The sequence below is a fragment of the Chiloscyllium plagiosum genome, chromosome 4 (assembly GCF_004010195.1).
Source record: "Chiloscyllium plagiosum isolate BGI_BamShark_2017 chromosome 4, ASM401019v2, whole genome shotgun sequence".
Classification (NCBI taxonomy): Eukaryota; Metazoa; Chordata; class Chondrichthyes; order Orectolobiformes; family Hemiscylliidae; genus Chiloscyllium; species Chiloscyllium plagiosum.
This window is the reverse complement of record NC_057713.1, coordinates 113,332,366-113,358,407: the sequence shown is the minus strand read 5'-3', so window position 1 is coordinate 113,358,407 and position 26,042 is coordinate 113,332,366. Positions and strand designations below refer to the sequence as shown.

The 26,042-nt window shown below is 41.3% G+C and overlaps 2 protein-coding genes across 2 annotated transcripts in view; one reads left to right on the top strand and one right to left on the bottom strand.

Moving 5' to 3' along the window:
- Positions 1–2,387: 2,387 nt before the first annotated feature.
- si:ch211-153f2.3 (alanine and arginine-rich domain-containing protein) lies at positions 2,388–6,938 on the top strand. The gene is made up of 2 exons (XM_043689426.1): positions 2,388–2,858; positions 6,411–6,938. The coding sequence occupies exons 1-2, from the start codon at positions 2,655–2,657 to the stop codon at positions 6,633–6,635; spliced, it is 429 nt and encodes a 142-aa protein (XP_043545361.1). The 5' UTR covers positions 2,388–2,654; the 3' UTR covers positions 6,636–6,938.
- A 5,979-nt stretch (positions 6,939–12,917) lies between these two features.
- Positions 12,918–26,042, bottom strand: part of LOC122549515 — a 109,245-nt gene continuing 96,120 nt past the window's right edge. The window contains exon 5 of the mRNA XM_043689374.1: positions 12,918–15,111. Within this exon, the coding sequence (XP_043545309.1) occupies positions 14,896–15,111 (216 nt within the window). The 3' untranslated portion in view covers positions 12,918–14,895. The remainder of the gene's footprint in view (positions 15,112–26,042) is intronic.

The window sequence follows — 26,042 nt, the reverse complement described above, 5'->3', positions numbered from 1 at the left end:
TCCTCCTCTCCGACCTACCACCTTCTCCCCCACCTTTATCTACCTATCACACTCTCAGCTACCCTCCCACCAGCCCCACCCCCTCCCATTTATCTGTCAGCCCCGGTCCACAAGCATCATTCCTGATGAAGGGCTTTTGTCCGAAATATCGGATCTCCTGCTCCTCAGATGCTGCCTGACCTGCTGTTCTTTTCCAGCACCAAACTCTCGACTCTGAATGTTATATAGGACTTGCTGAACAATATCACAGACTGCATCATTACATGAGGAATCAAGAGGATTACTAAACATTGCATAATTATTGATGTTTGGTGCAGAAAGAGCAACAACTCACTAAAAGCCCTTTACTATCACCTTCCAAACCTGCAGTCTCTACCCAGAAGGACAACAGCAGTGCCACCTGCAAGTACCCCTTCAAATGTCACACCATCCTGGCTTGGGATTGTATTGCAGTTCCTTCACTGTCACTGGGTTAAACCCTCGAAATTCCAATCCTAATAGCCTTGTGGATGTTCCTACAATCCAGCACTGCAAACAGTTCAAACAGGCAGCTCACTGCCACTTTCACAAAGGAAGTTAGGGATAAGAAATAATGCTAGACTGGCCATCTACACCCACATCCCATGAAAAGAATATTTTAAAACATGGCTTGGGTGGTTGTGCAGAACAGATGAGGTCTTATCTGGTGCTGCCTGGGTGCTAAACGCCTGATGTTTAATTACATTTACAGTGTAATATTAAGCACTGTGTTTAGGACTGGCAGGGTCACCTATCCTACATGCCTGCCAAAAGGAATTTCAATCCCGGGACGAAGGTGGAAAGGGAACCAGCTCAGCGCTGCTTCTATGATTAGTGATCCCTCAGAACAGGATGGCCGGAGAGAAGCTGGTAGGAAGGGGTCCGGGCAATGAAACCACTCGCTCTCGTGGAAGCCAGATCTGCCTCAGGCAGAGATACATCTGGACCAGGGGCTCTGGGGTTACTTCAGTGAAATAATTCCCCGGGGAAGACCAAAGCAACAGAACTTCTATACAGTGTAGTAACAGTTAACAAACAACAATTAAAAATCACACAATACCAGGTTATATCACTATCATCTGATGAAGGAGCGCTGCTCCGAAAACTAGTGTGCTTCCAATTAAACCTGTTGGACCATAACCTGGTGTTGTGTGATTTTAACTTTGTACACTCCAGTCCAACACTGGCATCTCCAAATCACAACAAATCACAGCACTATGGAAACAGCTGAGGGAAGACCTTATTAAATGCCAGCTGAAGGTGGGAGGGGATTGCTGGGTTTTCTGGGGGTCTGTATTGTATGCACTGTTTCTTACGTAATTGGACTGTCTTGTTTCTACCGTGGGCGACACGGTGGCACAGTGGTTAGCACTGCTGCTTCACAGCGCCAGAGACCCGGGTTCAATTCCTGTGTGGAGTTTGCACATTCTCCCCGTGTCTGCGTGGGTTTCCTCCGGGTGCTCCGGTTTCCTCCCACCATCCAAAGATGTGCAGGTCAGGTGAATTGGCCATGTTAAATTGCCCGCAGTGTTAGGTAAGGGGTAAATGTAGGGGTATGGGTTTCGCTTCGGCGGGTCGGTGTGGACTTGTTGGGCCGAAGTAAGTAATCTGTAAGTAATCTAATCTAATCTAATCTAATCTAAATGTCATTGTTACTGTTTGTAATGATTGGAACTGGGATTTGAGGTTTGTCCTCATTTCCCTGAAAAGTGGTTGAATGTCAGGATTTGGGGCTTGGCTTTGCCATTCTTCTCCCTAGTAAAGTTGCTGTTTCTCTGTATACAGACGTAAATGTTAATTGTTTTGTAAACTGAGCTGTTTAATAAAATATATAAAAGTCAGCCGAGAGGAGTTCAACGGAGTGCAATTCAGTGGATTCCTTTGATGTGTAAATGAAATGAGGATATTGTTCCTGGAATGAATGGGCACATGTTGATGGCACACCCCAGGAGTGGGCAGTTTCTCCTCTACTTGCAAGCACTCTGCAGAACCTCGGGGACTGTCTGGAGATGAACAAGACCAGCGGAAAGGGAGCACTGCGCCAGCCCCTCTCTCATTGATACTGGAAACGGTTCATCGACACACACAAATAAAACACAACACTTCAACACTAACCGTGCTTCCTGTTGGAACCGGGAGCTGTGTGCTGGTCTGAGAGAGTTTAATGTGTGGCGGGGTTGGTGTAGATGGCGCGGCTGGATTTCTGACATGAGTGTGGCACAAGCCCCTGATTGACCAAGGGATAGATCTGGGTGGGAAGCTGACATTCTGACTCCAGGTCTCTTCAGGGTATGGGTTGTAGCGGTGAGCAGCTCTCTCTCACCCCCTCCCCCTCCTGTTGGGGGGGTGGGGGTGGGGGGGGGATGATGGGATGGTGAAGCAGTGGACAATCTCAGCGGCTTTGTCTCCCTCGCAGCTTGCCATAGTAACGCTGACAAAGCGGCTCGCTGCAGTGCAACGGCTGCGCAGCGACCCCAAACAAAACTCCCCAGCCCTGGAAAACCGGGAGTGCGAGACAGAGGGAGAGGGAGCCTCGGCAATGCTCCTCCCGGGAAGGGGCAGCTTCACTCCGGAGAGGGAGTGGAGAGGGAGAACTCCCTGCTGGAGCGTTGCCTGAGCGAGCGCCTGTTACAGCAATGAGCACTGACAGCCAGTATGAGGACAGTGTCTCTGACCTGCTGCTGGAGAACATCAAACACAGGCTGCTGAGCGCCTTCAGGGTAACTTCCGCCCAGAGAGAGCCGCCTGCTTCCTGGTCGCTCAGCACCAACCCTCGGGCTGATCAGGAACTCCGCAGAGCCAAGATCGATGGGGCCATCACTTGGCTCCGGACTGAACTGGTGAGGACAAAACTCCATATCTGTTCAACTTCAGCTCTTTCCCAAACTCCCAATCCCACCCCATTTCTCAGAGCAGGGCCGGAGCTCACTCTCTGTGGAGCTGAGCCGCTCCTCCAGCTGTCTGGGGAGCAGACCCAACCTCAATCCCAACCCCTTACCCCAGCTCCTGTACTCCCTGTAAAGAACATGAACCGCTAACGTCCTTGAACTGGGTTGGTTTTGTTTGTAAGCATATCTGTAACAGAGATGGAAATGTGTTGCTAGAAAAGCGCAGCAGGTCAGGCAGCATCTAGGGAACAGGAGAATCGACGTTTCGGGCATTAGCCCTTCTTCATTTCCTGAAGAAGGGCTAATGCCCGAAACGTCGATTCTCCTGTTCCCTAGATGCTGCCTGACCTGCTGCGCTTTTCCAGCAACACATTTCCATCTCTGATCCCCAGCATCTGCAGACCTCACTTTCTCCTATCTGTAACAGAGGATGAATGTGTTTCCGGCCCATGGGTCATCGTGTCCGTTTTCCTGTCCACCCTGAGGACAGTCGGCAGCCCCACCCTCACTGAGGACCGCCCTCCGTACCCAGTATTGGCAGAGCAGAAGCTTTTTTCCAACCAAATGTTGGAAATACTGACCACATTACCCTCAGTTCCTTGGCAAAGGATTGCATCCCACTCGCTAGAAGCTGTCCGAGATGACCCTTTGTGCAACAGTTAATCGTTTAAGCTAAGCCTCTGACTCCATGCCATTATGACCAACCCCTTGTAGGTGTTAGCATCTTCTACCTGGGCTCACCTGCTGCTGAAACCGTATCCAGCTCTTCTCTCCATCTCTGAGCTTGACCATTCCAGTAAATCCCCAGGGGACCCTCCCACTGTGTTAAATTCTCTCTGAATTTAAATTCATGCCAAACTTCTTCTGGCCACTCAAGCACCAGCCTGTGCTTGCTAAAGCAACCTGTCAAGATGCCCATCAGTCCATGACCTCTCTAACTCTGAAAATCTCCCTGTCCAGCCCCGTAGAGAAACAACTTCTCTCAGAGGGCCGTGTATGTGTGGAACTCACTGCCCCAGAGTGCAGTGGAGGCAGAACCACCAGATTTAAGAAGAAAATAGATGTTTCTGATGAAAAGCAGGATAAAGGACTTTGGGGAGCAGGCAGGAAAGTGGGGTTGAGATCAGGATAAGATCAGCCATGATCATGTTAAATGGCAGAGCAGGCTCGGAAGGGCTGAATTGCCTACTCCTGATGGGAATGCCTATGTTCCTATGTATATCCCTGGGATGCAGTCCCATCCGCTCTAATGTGGTAGTTCCATGCTTTCCTGCTGCATATTAGCAGCACTATTTAAACTAATGGGGCCGGAATCACGTTATAACCAATGCATGCTTTAAACCTTCGCGCTTCAGAAAGTGTCCCCAATCGTGTTGTAATGAATTCATGTTAACAAAATGCATGTTATAGCAGAACGACCCTCCTCCAATTCTGGCCCCTTGAGCAAGCCAATCGAGCACTGCATGGGACTGTACCTTCAGCTTCCAAGGCTCTCGAATTCCCCCTCCCCCAAATTCTAGGCCACTTTGATTTTCTCCTTTAATCGCTTCCAAAAGTTAGTTCTTTGATCCAGCTTTAGACCATTTCCCCCTCTCCCAATCTCTTTTTGTGATTCGGGTTCTAGTGGTGTCCTTTAAAGAGTCCGGGAATGTTGTGCAATGTTGGCGCAATATAAATTCAAATTGTTGTTACTTGTGTACCCAATGATTTGGGGGAATTTGCAAACGTAGTCATGATTTGGAGACGCCGGTGTTGGACTGAGGTGTACAAAGTTAAAAATCAGACAACACCAGGTTATAGTCCAACAGGTTTAATTGGAAGCACTAGCAACCACCTGATGAAGGAGCAGCGCTTTGAAAGCTAGTGCTTCCAAATAAACCTGTTGGACTATAACCTGGTGTTGAGGATTAGTGGTGCTGGAAGAGCACAGCAGTTCAGGCAGCATCCTAGGAGCTTTGAAATCGACGTTTCGGGCATCTACACCCACATCCCATGAAAAGAATATTTTAAAACATGGCTTGGGTGGTTGTGCAGAACAGATGAGGTCTTATCTGGTGCTGCCTGGGTGCTAAACGCCTGATGTTTAATTACATTTACAGTGTAATATTAAGCACTGTGTTTAGGACTGGCAGGGTCACCTATCCTACATGCCTGCCAAAAGGAATTTCAATCCCGGGACGAAGGTGGAAAGGGATCCAGCTCAGCGCTGCTTCTATGATTAGTGATCCCTCAGAACAGGATGGCCGGAGAGAAGCTGGTAGGAAGGGGTCCGGGCAATGAAACCACTCGCTCTCGTGGAAGCCAGATCTGCCTCAGGCAGAGGTACATCTGGACCAGGGGCTCTGGGGTTACTTCAGTGAAATAATTCCCCGGGGAAGACCAAAGCAACAGAACTTCTATACAGTGTAGTAACAGTTAACAAACAACAATTAAAAATCACACAACACCAGGTTATATCACTATCATCTGATGAAGGAGCGCTGCTCTGAAAGCTAGTGTGCTTCCAATTAAACCTGTTGGACCATAACCTGGTGTTGTATGATTTTTAACTTTGTACACCCCAGTCCAACACCGGCTTCTCCAAATCACAACAAATCACAGCACTATGGGAACAGCTGAGAGAAGACCTTATTAAATGCCAGCTGAAGGTGGGAGGGGATTGCTGGGTTTTCTGGGGGTCTGTATTGTATGCACTGTTTCTTACGTAATTGGACTGTCTTGTTTCTACAAATGTCATTGTTACTGTTTGTAATGATTGGAACTGGGATTTGAGGTTTGTCCTCATTTCCCTGAAAACTGGTTGAATGTCAGGGTTTGGGGCTTGACTTTGCCATTCTTCTCCCTAGTAAAGTTGTTGTTTCCCTGTATACAGATGTAAATGTTAATTGTTTTGTAAACTGTGAGCTGTTTAATAAAATATATAAAAGTCAGCCGAGAGGAGCTCAACGGAGTGCAATTCAGTGGATTCCTTTGATGTGTAAATGAAATGAGGATATTGTTCCTGGAATGAATGGGCACATGTTGATGGCACACCCCAGGAGTGGGCAGTTTCTCCTCTACTTGCGAGCACTCTGCAGAACCTCGGGGACTGTCTGAAGATGAACAAGACCTGATGAAGGGCTTTTGCCCGAAACGTCGATTTCGGAGCTCCTTGGATGCTGCCTGACCTGCTGTGCTCTTCCAGCACCACTCTCGTCCAGAATCTGGTTTCCAGCATCTGCAGTCATTGTTTTTACCTAGTTGACTATAACCTGGTGTTGTCTGATTTTTAACTTTGTGCAGATGTCGTCACTGTTGACGGATGTTAATGATCGAGTGAATGTGAGCGGGGGGGAGGGGAATGTCGTGGTTTTTTTCAAGCGAGATCCATAGGAAAGGGAAACACGGAGTGGGTTTAGTGTGTGATTCTTCCCCAAGGTGGAGTCGAAGCTTTTCAATAACAACAGATCTGAACGGGGACATTGGCAGAAGAGGCGGTCTCACTTCTTTTGATTTGCCTTGCAGTTGGAGATGCGATCCCAGGATCGGGAGCTCGCTAAAACCTTGTTGGAGTTAAACAGGGAAATCCAGAAGCTCAGGAATGAACAGGAATTCTGCAGAAATATGCGCAGTGAGTCTCCTTCAGAGCTTCGGGATCCTGAAATTCAAACTTCCAGGCAACCAGACAAGGAAGGAGAGCCGGAGTTGCTCAGTTCCAGGAACTGCAGAGAGCAAACTGATCGATTCTAGGGTTAATGGCCTGAATTTGCAAAGTGCTTCACACTTAAAATATCATGATGTATTGTCTGGGTCAAACAACAACATGAGGAAAACTTAATAATGTGACCATTCTGAAGAAAGGACCTGAAATGTGAACTCTGCTTTCTCTCTACAGATCCCACTGAACCTGCTGAGTTTCTCCAGCACTTTCTGATTTTTGTTTTTTTTTCACTTTATCCATTTGTGAGATGCTGGCCTCACTGGCTGGGCCAGCATTTATTGCCCATCCCTTGTTACCCTTGAGAAGGTGGGGGTGAGCTGCATTCTTGAACTGCTGCAGTCCACCCATAATGCTGTTAGGGAGGGAATTCCAGGATTTTGACCCAGTGACAGTGAAGAAACAGCAATATATTTCCAAGTCAGGATAGTGATTGTCTTGGAGGAGAACTTGAAGGTGATGGTGGTCCCGTAAATCTGTTCTTCTAGATGGAAGTGGTCATGGGGGTGGAAGGTGTTGTCTGAGGATCTTTGGTGAATTCCTGCAGTGCATCTTATAGGTAGTACACATTGCTGCTACTGAGCATCAGTGGATGTTCGTGGATGTGGTGCTGATCAAATGGACTGCTTTGTCCTGATTGGTGTCAAGCTTCTTGAGTGTTGTTGGAGTTGCACCCATCTACGCAAGTGGGGAATATTCCGTCATATCCCTAACTTGTGCCTTGTAGATAATGGCCAGGCATTGAGGAGTCAGGAGGTGAGTTACTCGTCACACTATTCCTACCATAGATGATAATAATGTGACCATATTGTGCTTTATGAATATATGCTCCAGTACACTGTAACCACATTGTAACTCATAAGGAAGTTCAAATTAAAGAACGTCAGTGCATTATTTTTGCGATATTGCATAGTTACAGAAAGAAAGAGAATGCAACAACTCAGTTAAACACACTGCAGAGTTCGATTCCAACACTGATTTTCTTTCTGTCACTCCCATACTATCCTTGTCGCACAAGCTGGTGGCTCATGGATATTTAAGGTTGGAAGGCTCCAGGGAGCCTCCCAGACACAATGGGATATGTTAGTCTGAATACTGGAGAAACTCAGAAGGTCTGGCAGCATCTGTACAGAGAGAAACAGAGTTCAAGCTTTGAGTTCAATGCGACTTCTTCAGGAACTTCGGAACCGTGTCTGCTTTCAGGAGCGGGCAGCAAAGTCTAGTTTCTGTCGTTCATTTTTCAGTACTGTTGGAGACTGACAGAATACAGCTTGCTTTAAAAAGAAATAATTCCGAAAATACTACCTGATACTACTTCGGAATGAACTAAAATATAGAAAATTATTTGTAGTTTAGTTCAGTTACTGCGCACATACTGGTAAGTCAGCAGTTTGGGAACTCAAGCTTTAATGCAGATTTGAGCATGTTATTTTGACTGTAGTTTTATTGTAATACTGAGCAAACACTTCAGTTAAGTCAACATAGATGAAATGCAAAATCTTCTTGGTATGTTTGAGTGAATACTAACTGAACATCAGTGGAGTTCACCTCCTGATTTTCTTTAACATTTAATAAATATTGTTTTTAGATTCTGATTAATCCTTTTAATTCAATTTTATTTTTTTAAAAAGTCATGCATTGCTGGAATTTGATATAATGCTGATAACAGTACAAATTAACTGGGTAGGTTAAAAATTCTGAATTCAAAATATTTCTGAATCGGTATATATGCAGATTGTATTGGAGGGAATTAGTATCTTTGTTCCAAGGGCATAGGACAATTCCTTAGATGGTGAGACTTTAGTCTAGCAGTGAATACATTTGTGTAATAAATATGTGGCTGTTGTCTTAGTTACTTACTGAAACTAATACCAGTTAAAAACCTACACTGACTTTTTTTCTTATAATGTGCTCATGGGATGTATGTGTTGCTGGCTAGGCCAGTGTTTATTGCCTTTTCCCAACTGCCTAGACAGCAATTAAAATTCAACCACATTGAAGTCTGGAGTCACATGTGGTGATACTGGGGAAGGATGGCAGATTTCCTTCCTTAAAGGACATTCATGACTTAAATGGTCTGTTTTTCCTGAAAATTGACAGTGGTCATACGGTTGCCATTAAGCTAGTCTTTTTATTGAATTATTATTTCGCTGTCTCTCATGACGAAATTCAAACCATATCTCCAGAACATTAGCATGGGATTCTGGATTTCTAGTTCAGTGATCTTACCAGTATGGTTCCATTTCCCACGACACAAGAATCAGGAGCTGTGGTAATTCATTTAGACCTTGAGCTTCTCCATCATTTGATAAGATAATGGCTCAAGTCCCTTTTATTGGCTTTTTCCCATAATCTTTCTATTCAAAACTCTATCTAGCTCAGCCTTGAACACATTCAATAATGCCACCTACATTGTCCTCTGGAGAAAGTAATTCACAGCTATATTTTCTATTGGACATAATGAATTATGACAACTGAGAGTGTGTAAACAATTCTAAAAAAGTGGAAGAAATGATAATGGTGATTTATTAAGTTAGTACAATAACTCTGGATTTTCCATATGCACCTAAACATGCACATTATCAGAAAAATATTTATATGGGAGAATGATGAGTGAGTTTTCTGTTCCTTCATAAAACTACTTTATAACGGTCCACCATAATAATAACAAAAGCATAATGACACTGAAAGAGTGAATATTAACCCTTTATTTCCTCTTAAACCAGACAAGACTCAGGTTTCTTCATGCAAGGGAGATGTACACATCAAGAAAATGGCATACAACTCAGATTTTATTACACAAACAAAGGTTTACACCATTGCTACAGAAAATAAGCTTCCAATCGATCCTTAATACAGATAATAATTTCCAACCAAAGGGTCACACACTCATTCCTATGACTTCTCAATCCTGAGTCTATAATTGGCATGCCAAGTTTGTACATACAAGTATATTATTCAATCCTATTCAAAATAACACACGATTATACTGTCCAATTATACCATTATATGTCCATATCTAAAACTATTCACATGCACTTCTTGCAGGAAACCTAAAATGCTTATTTCTCCACTTCCCCATCCCCCAACAGTGATTGACTGAACAAAGGCTTTGTTACCAGAAAGTGTTTAGTGACATTTATTTCCAACACTTTGTGTGCATTTATAATATGTTGACTGAGGGAAGCAGTACAAAGAAAGTACTTAAAAAAAAAACTTGAACTATCTCAAGCAAAGGAGTAAGAATATTTTAATTGAATCAGCATAGCATTCAGTTCAAGATTAAGATTAGAGTAACAGAGTTAAACAGCACAGAAACAGACCCTTTGGTCCATCAATCCATGCCAACCATTTTCTTAAACTAAACTAGTCCCACCTGCCTGCATTTGGCCCATATTGTTCCAAACATTTCTTATTCATGTACTTATCTAAATGTTTTTAAATGTTGCAACCCATACTGCTCTGGAAGTTTATTCAACACATGAACCACTCCCTGTGTTAAAAAGTTGCCCTTCATTCTTTTTTAAATCTTTCTCCTCTGACCTTAAAAATATACCCCTAGTCTTGAAATCCCCCATCTAGGGAAAAGTCACCTATTTAATGCAGAATGATGCAGCTTGCAAAATTGAGCTGTTCAACACACTACAATTTATCTATGTCCCTCATGATTTTATAAACCTCTATAATTTTACCCCTCAACCTTCTATGCTCCAGAGAAAAAAGTCCTGGCCTTTCCAGCGTCTCCTTACAACTCAAACTCTCCATTCCCAGCAGCATCCTGGTAAATCTCTTCTGAACCCTGTCTAGCTTAATAATATCCTTCCCATAACAGGCCATGTGCAATTTGGTCCATTAAATTGTCCTCAGATTCAAGCACATAATCTGGTGGCATAGTGGTCTAGTAACAGTATGGTGCTTCAGTTTTGCACAGGCTTTGGACTGATAAAGGATCCAAATCCAGTGCAAAAGCCTAAAATCTTACTTGAAAAGGGATTATCATTGACCTCTTTCTCAGTATCAATTCAACATTTCACAGGAAATTTCAGTTCTACAGGTTGAAATAAGAAGAAAGTAGAACATTTTGTATGTTCTGTAAGCTTTGGAATCTCCTCATCCATTTATAAACCTCCTGCAGTAATTAAGCAATCTTTGTCGTTTAATGCATAATAATGCAGTTTGCAAAACTGAGCTGTTCAACACATTACAATTTATCATCACAAATCCATTAAAGGAAAAGCTTAGAAATTGTATTTTATTCAGTAGCTAATCAGTATTAACTATAATTCTCAATAACTGGAATCTAAACAGCAATATCCATCTTTAACACTGCTATCAGATTCAGGAATTCTGAAGTCCAATAAGATTATTGTGGAACCTGGACTAAAAATGCATTTTTTAAATTGTATTACAGCAAATGCCCTGTGTCATTTGCCTGAGTAAATAACATTAAGAAAGGGACTTGGTTTAAATTGTATACCACTTAAAAACATAATGCTGTGAAATATCCAACACCTCATTACAATGCTTTTGCAGTTTTCTCTTCCACCCCGATACAGGAACATTTGAAGAAAATGTTCTGAGCATATCAACTGATAAATGTTATGGTTGCTTATTCCAGAGTGCAGGTTGCTAATCATAGTTCAGTTCATTATGCTACTTCTAACAGTATATTTTTAAGCTAAGTTTTATTCAGTTTTGTTCCAGTCTGCTTTACAGTGACGCTGACTTGCTGCACATTCCACCCTGTCCACTTCACAGTGACAAAGTGGCAGTCAGGAGTTGATATTTCCCTCTCTAATTAAACTAAACTTGGGAGGTCTATAGTGATATGCACTCTGACAGTTTTGGATTACACCAGCTACTTCTGAACAGCCTTGCAATATTTCCATCCTGCACCGCTCAGCTATTGTAGTCAAAGACGTCATGGGAGAGCAACTACAGTAAGTGCTACTTCATTTTAAAATTATTGTTTAGTTTCCCACTTCTTGGCTCCCTCCTGTGAAGTTCTCTAACTTCACTATTCATTTGATTCAAAGATGTTAACCCAAATGTGAATACAATTTCTCAGAGAAGTGACAGATTAATCTTTTGCACTAATACCCATAAAAAGAACAACTAGGTTAGTCCCTAGGAAAATTGGGCTTCTTCACACCCCAAGCAATGTCACACTAGATTGAATTGAATATAATTCCTCTAAGAATCATCCTATTCATATACATTGACAAGCAACTTTATTTGTGGACATGAAACCCTTACAGCACATGCTCCATGGGTGTATTTCAAAATTTGGTAGACAGAAGAAAGCTGAATTAACTTCATGCTCAGGTCATTACTGAGAGAAGGCAAGTTACTTGGATGGTGACATTTTGGTAAAAGCTGTGCAGAGCTGGAGGAAGAAGAGGTGGCTTTGTGCTTGCAGTGTTGGATTAATTTTGCTTCTTTCACTTTGGGACTAACTCACTGTGTTATTTTCAGCATTTTCTGTTTCACTGCAGGCTTTTCCAAATTCAATCTCTCACACTATCTCAACTTTATTGGTACCTTTCACTGCTTTAGCAACTCTTGCTTTTTATTTCTTTCACATATTTTTAAGTTTGTTAAGGCTTATTTCTATAATTAGAGTGAAACTTTTACATCACATTCTGTTATGTTAACTCCAAACCATTCAACTAATATTTCTTGTCCTTGGCATATCAACTATCTCTGTCCCTTTCACCTCTGGTTTTTATTTTCTGACGCTGAATGGTTTTGAAATCTTAATCATCTTTCACTTTTCACTTTCAAGAAGTCTGACTCAAAATGCTTACCTGTCTGCTCTTTTCACAAATGCTAACTGGTCTGCTGTGTGTTTCCAGCATTTTCTGAACCGTTACAAATAGGTACAGACATAAAGGGTATATGCTGGGTAAGAGAGAGGAATTAATTCAATAAAAGATGTGAAACTTGAGACAAATCATTGCAAAGGAACTTTTTTCTGATTTAACAGCGATGGATTTGTGAAGCTCCCTTCTCTGTATAAGGATATCTGTGATTATAATATGTTACTGAGACTTATTATTCAAATTTTAGCAGCAATTTTAGTTTGTCACTGTGCAGTCAGGTTTCCCAAGGCTCTGAAGATCTAGCAGCTATAGGAAGAGAAAGCTGCCAGCTGCATTAAGTAAATGTTGTTTAGAGTAGCACAAGTGAGCTAGGAAGAACAAAGATTCGTCCCTCAGTAACTTAAGCTAATCATCTGCTAAAACCTGCTGATATCGACAAGTTGCTGATCTCTCCCTCCCTCCTCATACCTGCACTTCCAGCATCAACCCCACATCTCCAGATACTTAGCACCAGCCCCAAGAATCTACAGAGTAATACCTTCATCTTCCTTTTGTTTTGGCTGTTTCAAAAAGAAGGAAAAAAACTGTTTTCACATCTGTAAAGACATTCAAAAGTACTTCAATTAAATAAATTCAGTTTGTAATATAACATCTCAGCATTGCAGCAAGTGAAAGTTACATTGGCCAATATGGCAACCAATTTATACACAACAAGCATCAAGAAATGCAAGTGAGTGAATGAAAAGTTAACCTATTTTGGTGGTTATTAATTGAAGGACAATTAAAGGTAAAGGGAACTTTTTGCACTTCTTCAAATAATGTTCATGGGTCTTTTTTATGTTCACATAATAAGCAGAAAATGTCCTAATTTAAACTTACATCACCAGTTCCTACAGATGAGGTGTCAGCCTAGAAGACATGTCAGCTGTTAGAATGATCTTTCAACCCACATTTTTTTTTTAGATTCAGAGGCAGGAGTATGACACAGATAGGTAATTACTCAAGTTTTACAAAATCTCTGTAAAAATCAATTTCAGGGATCCAGTATGAAACAAATGTATTGCAATATGCTGTATTAACATGAATTTTTATTACATTCCTAAAAGTACTATGAAAGTGCATGAGAGAATATCTCATGGGATGAGACAGACAGTTTGAATGAAAAATATCTGCAAAGTTAATAAAGACGTAGCTACAGTACACTGACAAAGATTCAGTGAGGGCATTGCAGCAAGTGAAGGCAAGATAATGGCAACAAGTGAAGAATAGTTGAGGTGGATACATAAAGGAAGTTTGTAGTTTGGCAAATTTGCAGAAATGAGGTGGCGTGAGTCTACAGGGAATTTTTAAGTGAGGATACAAATTTAAATTCCATTGTGAAACAGATAGGGATTGCAGATCAGCAAGAACAAGTGCAAAGGATGAACAGGGTTTAATGCAGGAGAGAACCCAATTAGCAGAGTTTTAGACGAGTTAAAGTTTCCATAAGAGGAGAGCAATTACAAACTGAAAATATTTAACCTGCTGCATTTGTGTAGACAAACAATGGGCATATGGCAGCGATGTCTGAAACTGGATGAAGGCCCTGTACATGTACAAGTAAGCAGCCCAACAGCTTTGGTTACCCTGATGTGACCTATTAGAAGCCTCCTCACCAATGAACTACCTGGGGATGCCTAGTCAGTGTCTGTGGTTTTCCTGTGTAATGTAACTGGTCCAATATTGGATGCCTACTAATTCAATTACAAACAAATATCTATCCTTCTAGTTCCAGAATATGTACTTTTGGCCCACAGGACAAAGCCCGCTTTCTTGAGAAAATTACTTTTTAAAAGTTGAAGAGATAAACAGATATATCTTAAATGATCCTCCACATGCAATTCCCCGAGCTTACGCATGTTCCACTCTTATTGGATGCTAGCTGTCTGGATCCAGTTATACTCGACAACATGTTTTGAGATGTAAATATTTTCCTTTTGTCCATGGCAACTTTTATGTTTGACTTAAGCTTTTCTGAAAAGTGGCTTCTACTTTCTATCAAAGATCTAAGAATTGGCTCAGGACTAGCCACAGAGATAATGTTTGGGTTTGATACAGAGTGGAAAATAACTGGAGTGAGATATCCAATCGTATTATCAAAGCACTCACTAATGGTCCTCCTGGACACTTTTATAGCTTTACACAAAAGCTATTTAAATGTACTGACTGTGGATATTAAAAAAACATATTTTTGATACATTTACATTTTAATTGTCTTTCTCCTAGAGTTATCTTCTGGATTAGAAAATTCTGATTATAGAAAGCAGGATAATCAAGTTAATGCAAGTTGCAAAAAAAAAATGTATTAACTGAACTGGCTCTGGGGAGGCTAGATCAGGGTCAAGGACATTCCATGTATAAATAAAGGGTGACTTGGTGATGGGATACCAGCTATTGTGGTGTTATTTAAGGGTATGTCCATGTTCCCTTTTCAATATGTTTGAAATATAACATTTTTACTTAAGGATGGTCTGTTTACTGATGTGTGACAGAAGTGTACAATGGATGAGAAGGAATTGGGGAAGACATCATAGGACTTTGAAAGGAAGATGTCCGTTGACAAGTCGTGTTCTGTGTGTGTCATTAAATTGCGACATTCTACTTTGAGCTCCTGGTTACCAGCATGAAAGTCCATTAGTTGTTTGATCTAGAATTGGCCAAAAGAACGTATTTCCATTTATAAAGAGGTATTTGAGAAGTAATTGAAGTTGCTGACAAAACACCCCTTACTTCTGAATATACAGGCACATTTTGTTAAATTACTTCAAATATAAAATCGGTAACTTGAAAAATACATAATAGGCTAATTCTTTGGCTTTCAGAATCCTTTGTTTCTGGGTTCACTCCAAAGTGGGTCAGTACATGCTTGGATGGACTCTCATGAGGATACGACAGGCCAACATTTGAAAACCAGAGCTCCAGTTTGTCAGGCACTCCATGCTGAGACATACTTGTGTCCCCACAACAATTATCTTTTTTTGCCACTTTTCCCTTCAATGCTTTAAGTCAAAGTTTTGTCCTGCTTTGACATATCAATACTAAAGCAAAATCTTGGAAGTAGTTCTACTTGAAACACTTCAGCATGTCGCAGGGAATGCTGCAGTCAAGCTGTTGTATGCTTTTTGTGTCAGACTCTATCACCATGATTTCTAGACAGTCCTGTGCTGTATCTGATATATGTGCAGATTGGAAAATGAGGCAAGGAATGTTGCCTCTGATGGGCTTGTACTTACAGTGGGACAGCTACAGAAGTAGAAGATACCTGGAAATCTTTGGGTTGTGTGAAAATGCAGATGACTCAAGTCACCTGAAACCTCAAGGAAAGGGATATTGTCCTTCATATTATTCTAAGGAAGATGGTTACTCTTCACTGCCTCAAAAAGTGGACATTCAATGCATGCAAACCTAGAAATTGAGGGGTTGATTTTCACTTCTGAATTCATTTCTCCCTGATGTCCCAAAATTATACTCATAAACCTCTCCGACTCTATCACCAATGGATATCAGTATCTGTATGTCACATGATCTAACCAGTTCAAATCCACCATGGCAATTAGGGTTTATTTATGTTATAGGATCCCAATTTGCATATTAGAAGACATCAACCATTTGAAACAGGCAGGCACTTTAGAATAAAATCATAGAATCCCTACATTGTGGAAGCAGGTCATTCAGCCCATTAGGTCAACATCAATCCTCCAAAGAGCATCCCATCCCCAACCCCCTACTCTATTCCTGCATTTCCCATGGCTAATCCACCTAGCTTGCACATCCGTGGACACTATGGACAATTCAGCATGGCCAAGCTATCCTCACCTGTGCATCTTTGGACTGTGGGAGAAAACCAGAGTATCCAGAAGAAATCCACACAGACACAGGGAGAACATGTCAATTCCACATAAACAGTTGCCCAAGGGTGGAATCGAACCCAGGTCACATGAGGCAGCAGTGCTAACCACTGAGCCACCCTGGCTCCCATTGGACACACTTTGGACAACTGGAGTAGGTTCTTAAGACTAGAACTAGCCTCATCATCATGGTTAACAGAGCATAATGGTCAACAACAATATTTTCAGGTCTTTGGGCTCAGTTAATGTTAGGCAAAGCTTTCAAACAAGCTTACTGTCAGCATTTGTTAAAGAAGTTGCAGTCAAACGCCAAATAATAACTTCTTTACACATTGTCCCTGGATGTGCATATGACAATTGGAGTAATTAGAGAGCAACTGCCAGGTCTAATTTCAACACATGCACAAGAGGTTGTCTACACACTTGCTGTCATGAACCAGAGCCTGTGTTAGGGGCAAAGATGATAACATATGTAAACATCTGAACATGCAGGCTCCACTAAATGTGCAATTTATTATTGAAGTATATGATAAGGTATTTTTAACTAAGAAAGAATTGTTTGAAGTCATATTAAAGATTCAGGAATGCTGTGGCTGGGTGGATGGCTGGAGGTGGTCATTCCAAGTCTTGTGTCAGAGAGTATTCTCAGAAGTAACTCAAGTCTTTAGATCATTTAATATAAATAGAAGATCATTCCATACACCATTCATATGTGAATCATAAAACAAACCTTTGTTGCAACTCTGAACTGCAAAGAAATCCACCAAGCCTTATTTTAAAAATTTCTTTAACTTCCTTCAGCCATTTTGGAAATGAAGCTATTTCTTTTGAACATTTAATACAGTGAACAAGGACCTTGAAGATTGATTTAAGTTAGAAAATGGAACACTGGCACTATTGTTCTAGATATTAAGCTAAGATAACTGTATCCCATGTCAATGCATAGTTTGCTATAGAGCAGGAGGTGGCAAAACCAAGCAAGCAATCAAGACATGGGAACTCTCTAGGGGGCAGCCGCAAGCAAGACTCTAGGATGGTGTGTTGCCTCCCTAGTGTCAGGGTCATCTTGGAACGGGTACAGCAATTTCTCAAAAAGGAAAGCGAGCAGCTGGACATTGGTATCAATGGGATAGTGAGAAAAAGAGATGAAGTCCTGTAGACGGAATACAGGCAGTTAGGCAGGAGCTTAAAAAACAGGACCTCAAGGGTAGTAATCTTCGGATTATTCCTGGTGCCTCATGCTCGTGAGAGTAGGAATAGGATGATCGTGTAAATGAATGTGGGACTGAGGAGCTATTGCTGGGGGCAGGAATTCAGATTTTTGGATCATTGCGATCTTTTCTGGGGCAGCGGTGACCTGTACAAGAGGGACAGGATGTACCTGAACTGGAGGGGAACCAATATTCTGCTGGGGATATTTGCTAGAGCTACTTGGGAGAATCTCAGTCAGTGGGCTGAGGAAGAGCAGACGCAGTTTAATTCAGATAAATGCAAGGTGTTGCAATTTGGTAAGAAAAGCCAGAGCAGGATTTATACAGCTAATGGTAGGCCCTGGGGAGTGTAGTCGAACAGAGAGATCCAGGGGTGCAGGCACATAGTTCCTTGAAAGTTGTGTCATACGTAAGTAGGGTGGTGAAGGAGGCATTTGGTACACTTGCTTTCATTGGTCAGAGCATTGAGTTCAGGATTTGGGATATCATGTTATGGCTGTTAGGGTTAGGGTTAGGGTTACTTACCCTGGTAAGGCCACATTTGGAGTACTATATACAATCTGGTTGCATGAAGAATGGTATTAAATGGAAAAAGGTGCAAAAAAGATTTACAAGGATGTTACCAAGACTGGAGGATTTGAGTTAAAGGGAGAGACTGAATAAGCTGGTGCTATTTTCTCTGGAGTATCAGAGGCTGAGGAGTGACCTTGTCCTCGTTCCCGTTCCAAGATGACCCGTTCCAAGATGACCCTGACACTAGGGAGGCAACACACCATCCTAGAGTCTTGCTTGCGGCTGCCCCCTAGAGAGTTCCCATGTCTTGATTGCTTGCTTGGTTTTGCCACCTCCTGCTCTATAGCAAACTATGCATTGACATGGGATACAGTGAGAAGTTTATAAAGTCATGAGGGGAATGGGTAAGGTGAATAGCTAAGGTCTTTTTCCCCAGGGAAGTCCAAAACAAGAAAGCATAGGTTTAAGGTGAGAGAGGAAAGATTTAAAAGGAACCTGAGGGGCTACTTTTCCACACAGTTATGGAATGAGCATATATGGAATGAGCTTCCAGAGGAAGTGGTAGATGTGAGTACAATTACAACATTTAAAAGGCATTTGAACAAATACAGGATAGGAACTGTTCAGAGAGATATGGACCAAACACACGCAAATGGGACAAGTGTAATTAAGGAAATCTAGTCTTGGACAAGTTGGGCCAAACAGTCTGTTTCCAAGCTGCATGACTCTCTGATGCTTGACTCTAAGGAGATTCCTGGTTTTCTCAGCTGCTTGGGTGTTCCTTCTGGCCATGTTTGCCATTGCCCCCCTCACCCCAAGCAAAACCACGTGGCCAGCATTGAACTCATTGAGTGAGTTACCGTTGGCAAAAGTGACAAGTGTTAAAGCTCTCCGATGATATGTAGATAAAACCCAAGAGCCAATTTCTAATGATCATTGGGGGCCTCTGAATTCAGGCACATAAGTTGTTCCTTGGAACCGGTTGGCACTCTAAAGGGCCATCTTACATTTTGGAGATAAAACCACATCATATAAATTCTGTTAATTATTTGGTATATTTGCACACTTGTCGAATAATACGTTACACTTTACCAAAATTGGATTGGACGTTTTGTGAAGTGAGCACAATCACCTTGCTCTGACTAATACATACTCTATTCATTATTGCCACACAATTTGTTTTCTCATTTTAAAGCTATTTAAAGTAGTACATTTGTATTCAGTTTTCAGGATAGTTTCTGATGAAGATCCGCAGATATACTGACAAGTAACAAATGTAAGTAATTTAAATCCACATCAATTCAGAGGAAATAAATCATTGAAGTAAACATGCTCATATAGGATTCATGGCCTTTTCTGTCACTGATTAAAGAAATTGTCACAGGTCAAAGGTAAATAATCAAAGTTATAGGAAGTTGTTTATACAGTGCATTAACTGAGTATGTAATCATCTGTAAATTTACAATTTCCATCTTCTCATTGACATTGTACTGAGCTTCAGTCAACAAATACTCTCAAAGGTTATTTTAATGTTATCATTCATCTCAGTCCTCTGTAAAATGGTTGGATATTTTTGTTTGATATTTTACTTTCAACTCCAATGAGGATATGCTTATACAAACTACATTTTAACAATCCTGCCAAACATCCTGTCCAAACAACTGATGTGATCAACCTTTCTGTGCAGTCCAAATTCTTTTTAACCCTCCACTCAGGTCATGAAGTTGTAGATGAAACTTACTTCTAGAGACAGTTTCTCTGCCAATAAACATCAAACACACAAAAGCATGATGGATTGCCAATAAACACTGCAGTAAAGGTCTTAAAGGATCTTCCTGCTGTATCTTCAACATAAGCCACATTAAAAAAAAGCAGAACTGTTTCTGTCCTTGGGGTTCCTGCTGAAGATTTCATTTACAGTTGGAAATGTTACATCTGTAGTAATTCTATAAAGGTAAAGGAAAAGCTTTCCTGTTCACATAAAGATAGCTTTAAAAGACTTTCCAAACCAGATCGTCATCGACATTGAACTTCATTAAAGTGTAACCCAGTCAGAATACACTTCATTATTTAAAATTCAATTTAAATAGTTTACATATTTATCATGAGAAGCTCCAAACAAATAAAAGAAGCCAATTGGCAGAAGAATGATCAAATATGAATATAGACAGAAAGAGTATGCAAAGTTCTCTTCGCACTATCAGTCTGCTTAATAGAAAATCAGAAGTTGTAAATGAGATTCATTTTGCGTTAACTGAGAACACAAATTCCCTCAGTGCTCTTTCACTAAAATGATAATAAGTAAGTAATCGGCTAGAGTCACCAAAGTACCATTGGCACCTCTGACTATTAGGTGAAAATGAGGACTGCAGATGCAGATCAGAGTCTAGATTAGAGTGGTGCTGGAAAAGCACAGCAGTCAAACTGCATCCGAGGAGCAGGAAAATCGACGCTTTGGGCAAAAGCCCTTCATAGGAACGAGGCCTCATTCCTGATGAAGGGCTTTTGCCTGAAACGTCAGTTTTCCTGCTTCTCTGATGCTGCCTGACCTGCTGTGCTTTTGCAGCCCCACTCTAATTTTGACCTTCGTCTATTAGTCAGACAGATGGTTAGCCTTTTTTATTCACACAAAATATTTTGTTACAGGTACTGTAGAATTAATACTGGTGTGGAATCCCTTGCGTAAGCTAACCTGAAATCGGGTGCTAAGCAGATTTCCATTTTTCTGCCACAGCTCCATTTTTCTTGCTCAACTCCCACTTGCTCACAACCGTGCCTTGATTGTCCACCTATTGGTGACAGCAGAATCCTGCTCCAGCTTTCTTTGGCCACCTGAATTCTGGTCCTGAATTCTGTCAATTGAGAGAAAGGTTCTGGTAAAGATACTCATTCTTTCCAAAACATTGTCTCCATCTCACTTTATAAGCATTAGTCTCAGCCAAAATCAATAAAAATTGAAGTCATTCTCATATCAATGGCTTCTCTGCCTTTAAAATGCCTTTTTAAAATTTGCTTATTCATTCAGAGGATATAGGTGACATTGGTGAGGCTAGCAATGCTCTGGTTGTAACACGATCCAATTTCTTTCAGTATCTGCTGTCGGCTTCCTTTGTTGGTAGGAATCATACTGGAAGCTGACTGCAAATATTTAATTAACCTAGAAAAGATGGGCCTGTAGGTAGGCAGTAGCAATTATCTAAGTGGAAATCCTCTCCACTATCTTCTCAGGAAAGGGATAATCCAGCATGTCACATCACATGCAGTATGGTCCTGCTGATGGGATTGGATTTCCATCATCTGTAACACAACACATGGAAAGATGGCCTTAGATTTGACTAAGATAGGCTCGTGGGGCTATTGTGGTGCAGTGGTAGTATCCTTACCCCAGACTGAGCGATCCAAGTTCAAGACACAGCTGCTCCAGAGATGTGTAGTAACATTCCTGAACAGGTTGATTTGATAAATAGGTAAAATCTTTTAAAAAGCGAGACTCATGGGAGGGCTCTTGCAGCACAGTTGTAGTTTCCTTATCTTTGAGCCAGGAGGTTTGTGTTCAAATTCGACCAGCTCTGGGGCTATGTAGTAATATCTCTGATAGGATGATTAGATACTTTAAAAAAAAAGGCTTGTGAGCTTAGCCTGCATTTCAGGTTGGACAGAATCATTGGAAAGGTGTCAAAGCCATTACTAGGAATAGCAAACTGGAGGATTGCATTGGGTTCATTTCTACTTAAAATGACTGTAAGCACTTATTAGGTAGGCTGGATAGCATTTTAACGGCTATCACTTGTTCTAATGCCCTCCATTAACAGTGAGCAGGTGATTAGGAGTAATCAAGAAATGTAGTTTAAAGAAAAACCTACTCATTATTTCATTTAATGTACCACTGAGCCATGAAGCAGGCTTGTGAAACACATCAGGGTGACTTCCTTACTTTTAAATTTCACCAATCAGGTTCTACCCCTACCCCAGTGTACCAATTTTTCTTTACAATGTCACAATTGGTATATTGTGTATTTGTGAGAATGGTTAATCGTCCTTTTTATTGCTCTTGGCCTGTTTTGACATAATTGAGCGTATCAATCTCTAAGGCTGTTGTCCAGCTGTGTGGAACAGTATTTGTCTGGCTCCATTCATCTATTCAATTGTAGCCAAAAAAATCAGCTGCAACGGCTTCTTTGACTCTGGTGCCTTCTCCTGTTCCTACATTTACAATCCTCATTTTACTAACATGTATAAACAAAGCATTGGTTTCCACATGTACTTTAGTGGCACTCATTCTACCTCATCGCTAACTCTCTTTAATTGTCCACAGTCTCTAGTTTATTACACAGCTTTCTAATGAGCAACAATGTCCTTCAACTTAGTATTGGGAAAACCAGAGCCATTGTCTTTGATCTGTCTACAAACTTCATTCCTCTCCTTAGCAACTGTCTGAGGGTGAAACATTCTCCCTGCAAACTTTGTGTCATATTTGACTCAAGTGAGCTTCCAACCACATGCCCATATTATTTCTATAAGCACCTTTCCATTTCTATAACATTATTTGACTTCGCTCATCTGCCTCTGAAATCCTTATCACTGCCTTTCTTCTCTCTAGCTTTGATTATTCCAATCTATTCCATAAACTTGAGGTCATCCAAAACTCTATTGTCTGTGTTCTAACTAATAACAATTCTCATAACTGACCTTGATTTTAAAATTAAGAACAATTGATAGGTTCCTGAGCCTGAAGGATCATGAGGAAGCTCACCAGCACTGAGGCTGATTGTTGTTGATGATGGAGAGAGGATACTTCAAGATGTAGATGCCCTCTTGATATTTTGTAATTCTTTAAAATTCACAAAGATCAAGCTGCCAGGTCGTAATTTGCAGAGGCAACCCATGGATGAAAGACTAATTGTCACTGTTGAGATCTTATGGATATGGCAGTGTCAGGGGCTTGCTAAGGGGATAAAATGCACCCATCCTCATTACTCTCCCCTCAAAACCCCTCAACACACCCCATCCCCAGTCTGTTGCTAGGAGACCATTTCCATCCCTTGACCATGGTTTGACTTCAGTGGGGACTTGCATGCCAACTGGAAATACATAATTACAAAATGTGATTACTCACAGGATTGCAGACAATAAGCATAGATTAAAGATTTGTTTAAGGACAGAAATCAAAGTAGAAATAAATAGGACATGTTTTAATTGGCATGCTATTACCAGCATGGTACCACAAAGATCAGTACTCAGGACTCAGCTATTTCTAATCAATATTTAGTTGGCCATTGGCCCCTTGTGGATGGAAGTTGTCACAAGCTACCCACTCTTTCTTGAAAGAATATGCCCCAGAGGAAGCTATATCAGAGCATGCTGGCCAGTAACAGGAAAGTGAAATGCCTTGCTCTAGGCCATTTGCTAATTTAGCCAATAGTTTCACCCCAGTATCTGCATTAGCTACAGATTTTAGAAAAGAAAATTGAAGGTCATGAAGGCATAGTAAATTAATTCAAGTAAGTATTAATATATGAATGAAAAGTCTTTTATTGTTATCTTTGGGTCTGTAACTAGGTGCCTATGTAGATCAAGTAGAGTTGCTGACAATAGTTGAAAGTTTTCATCTTGATTATTTTTGCATGTAAGAAGTGCCCTGGGTTTTATTGAGACAGGACAATGCAATGACTGAATTCAGTTCAAGCTGGAGTACCACTGGACATGATATTATGAGAACTGCAGAGGGTTAGAGGATACTATACACTACTTGCAATAGAATACATTTTGCTTTGTTGATTTCATTCCAGTTTTGACAAAAAGCTTACATCCAGATTGTTAACCTACCTGTTTCCAAATGTTGTTGTGTGTTTTAAGCATTTTTTGTTTCAGAATCCCTACAGTGTGGAAATAGGCCCTTCAGTCCAACAAGTCCACACCAACCCTCTGAAGAGTAACACAGCCAAACCTATTCCGCTACCCTATTATCCTATATTTACCCCTGACAGAGCACCTAACCTTCACCTCCCTGAACACTATGGGTAACTTAGCATGGCCAATTAATGTAACCTGCATATCTTTGGATGGTGGGAGGAAACCAGAGCACCCGGAGGAAACCCATGCAGACACCAGGAGAATATGCAAATTCGACACACACGGTCGCCTGAGGCTGGAATCGAACCTGGGTCCCTGGCATGTGAGGCAGCAGGCAGCAGTGCTAACCACTGAGCCACCATGCCCCCGCCCCCCCATTAGATTGTATTAGATTTCTAGCATTAGCAGTTTTATCTGTCTTTTTATCTCTTTGCGCAAATACTTTCACTCATATACAGGTATCGACTAACAAGGAAAACTGTAACAATCATTTATTAGACTTCAGAGACCAGTAAGGCAATTACTGCCATTTTAAAATGTCAGAATTTAAGCCAACTTGTTCTTTGAATTCAGATCAATTTTAAATGTAGTGTCTATCTCTTGAGATTTCTATTTACATAATTTTCTGGCTACAATGTGGCATCATTGGTTGCTGGGATTCCATTTTTTTGGATGCTATGCACTGTCCTCCTTCACATAAGACAATTAGTTTTGCGTGGGGGAGATCAAGCATAAAATTTCACAATAAATTTCAGAGTGCTGTTTGCCTGGTAACCTAGGTGATTCACCAAGCCACTGAAAAATTTGTCTTCCAGTAAAATGAATCCCCTCACAGGCTCCTGAGAGAGGTTTAAAGTGGAGCTTTCTCATTTTTTTTCTTCTTCCTGACAGTCTCTTGGAAAGGATTAACTGTAAACTAGTTGGAGTCCAACCAACATAAAGAACTCAGGGACAGTTTTAATGTTTACAAAATGCCATGTTTCAAAGGCAGTCGGCAAAAATGAGAGTTGTTAAGAAATTGGGGGAATCAATCACTTGCCATCTAAATATTTATAGTCAAAAATCACACAACACCAGGTTACAGTCCAACAGGTTTAATTGGAAGCACACTAGCTTTCGGAGCGTCGCTCCTTCATCAGGTGGTAGTGGAGGGCTCAATCCTAACACACAGAATTCTGTAACCTGGTGTGTGAGCTTTAACTTTGTACCCCAGTCCAACACCGGCATCTCCAAATCATAACTATTTATACAGGGTTTGGTGCAGTAACACAAACTGTTATAAAGTATTTTAAATTAAAATTCATAGTATTTATAGAATTTATAAATGCATATAATTTATAAAATGCGCGCAATTGTGAATCTGTCCAACAGAGTCAAAAGAAGACCTTGCAGCTGAATATTTGGAGAAAGATGGGAAACTTTCTCAAGTTTCAAAACTTTAAGAGGAAAATGTAAATGCTTGGAGCAACATTAGGGCTGATCTCAAAACAGCAGCTACAAATCAAATAGCATCCCCTCTATTAGAGAGTGTCCTGACAACAGAACGTTGAAGTGAAGACAAATTCAAATCAGCTCTCTTTCAATTTTCAGTGTGGAGAAGGGCAGATTTTATACACTGTTCCTAACTCAATATAAGTGGAAGTGGGCACCATTGCCACTTTTCCAGGTTTCCATGTGATTCTGACCATAATTTGAAGTGTCAGCGGTTTGCATGGGAAACACATGGCTTTGCAATGAGGGATATTTTACCTTGGTGAAACCTGCCGTCAGGGACAGCAATACACCCACAGAGGTACTATAAAAGAGCTTCCTGTTGACAAAGGGAGGCTCTGCATTGCTTCCTGAAGATGAGAGTTCAGTTTTCAAGTCATAGAGTCATAGAGATGTACAGCATGGAAACAGACCCTTCGGTCCAACCTGTCCATGCCGACCAGATATCCCAACCCAATCTAGTCCCACCTGCCAGCACTCGGCCCATATCCCTCCAAACCCCTCATAAATGTTGCAATTGTACCAGCCTCCACCACATCCTCTGGCAGCTCATTCCATACACGTACCACCCTCTGCGTGAAAAAGTTGCCCCTAAGGTCTCTTTTATATCTTTCCCCTCTCACCCTAAACCTATGCCCTCTAGTTCTGGACTCCCCAATCCC

Coding starts and splice junctions, on each gene's coding strand:
- si:ch211-153f2.3 (XM_043689426.1), top strand. CDS start 2,655: ATGAGCACTGACAGCCAGTATGAGGACAGTGTCTCTGACCTGCTGCTG. Junction 2,859..6,410: donor CTTGGCTCCGGACTGAACTG/GTGAGGACAAAA, acceptor TTTGCCTTGCAG/TTGGAGATGCGATCCCAGGA.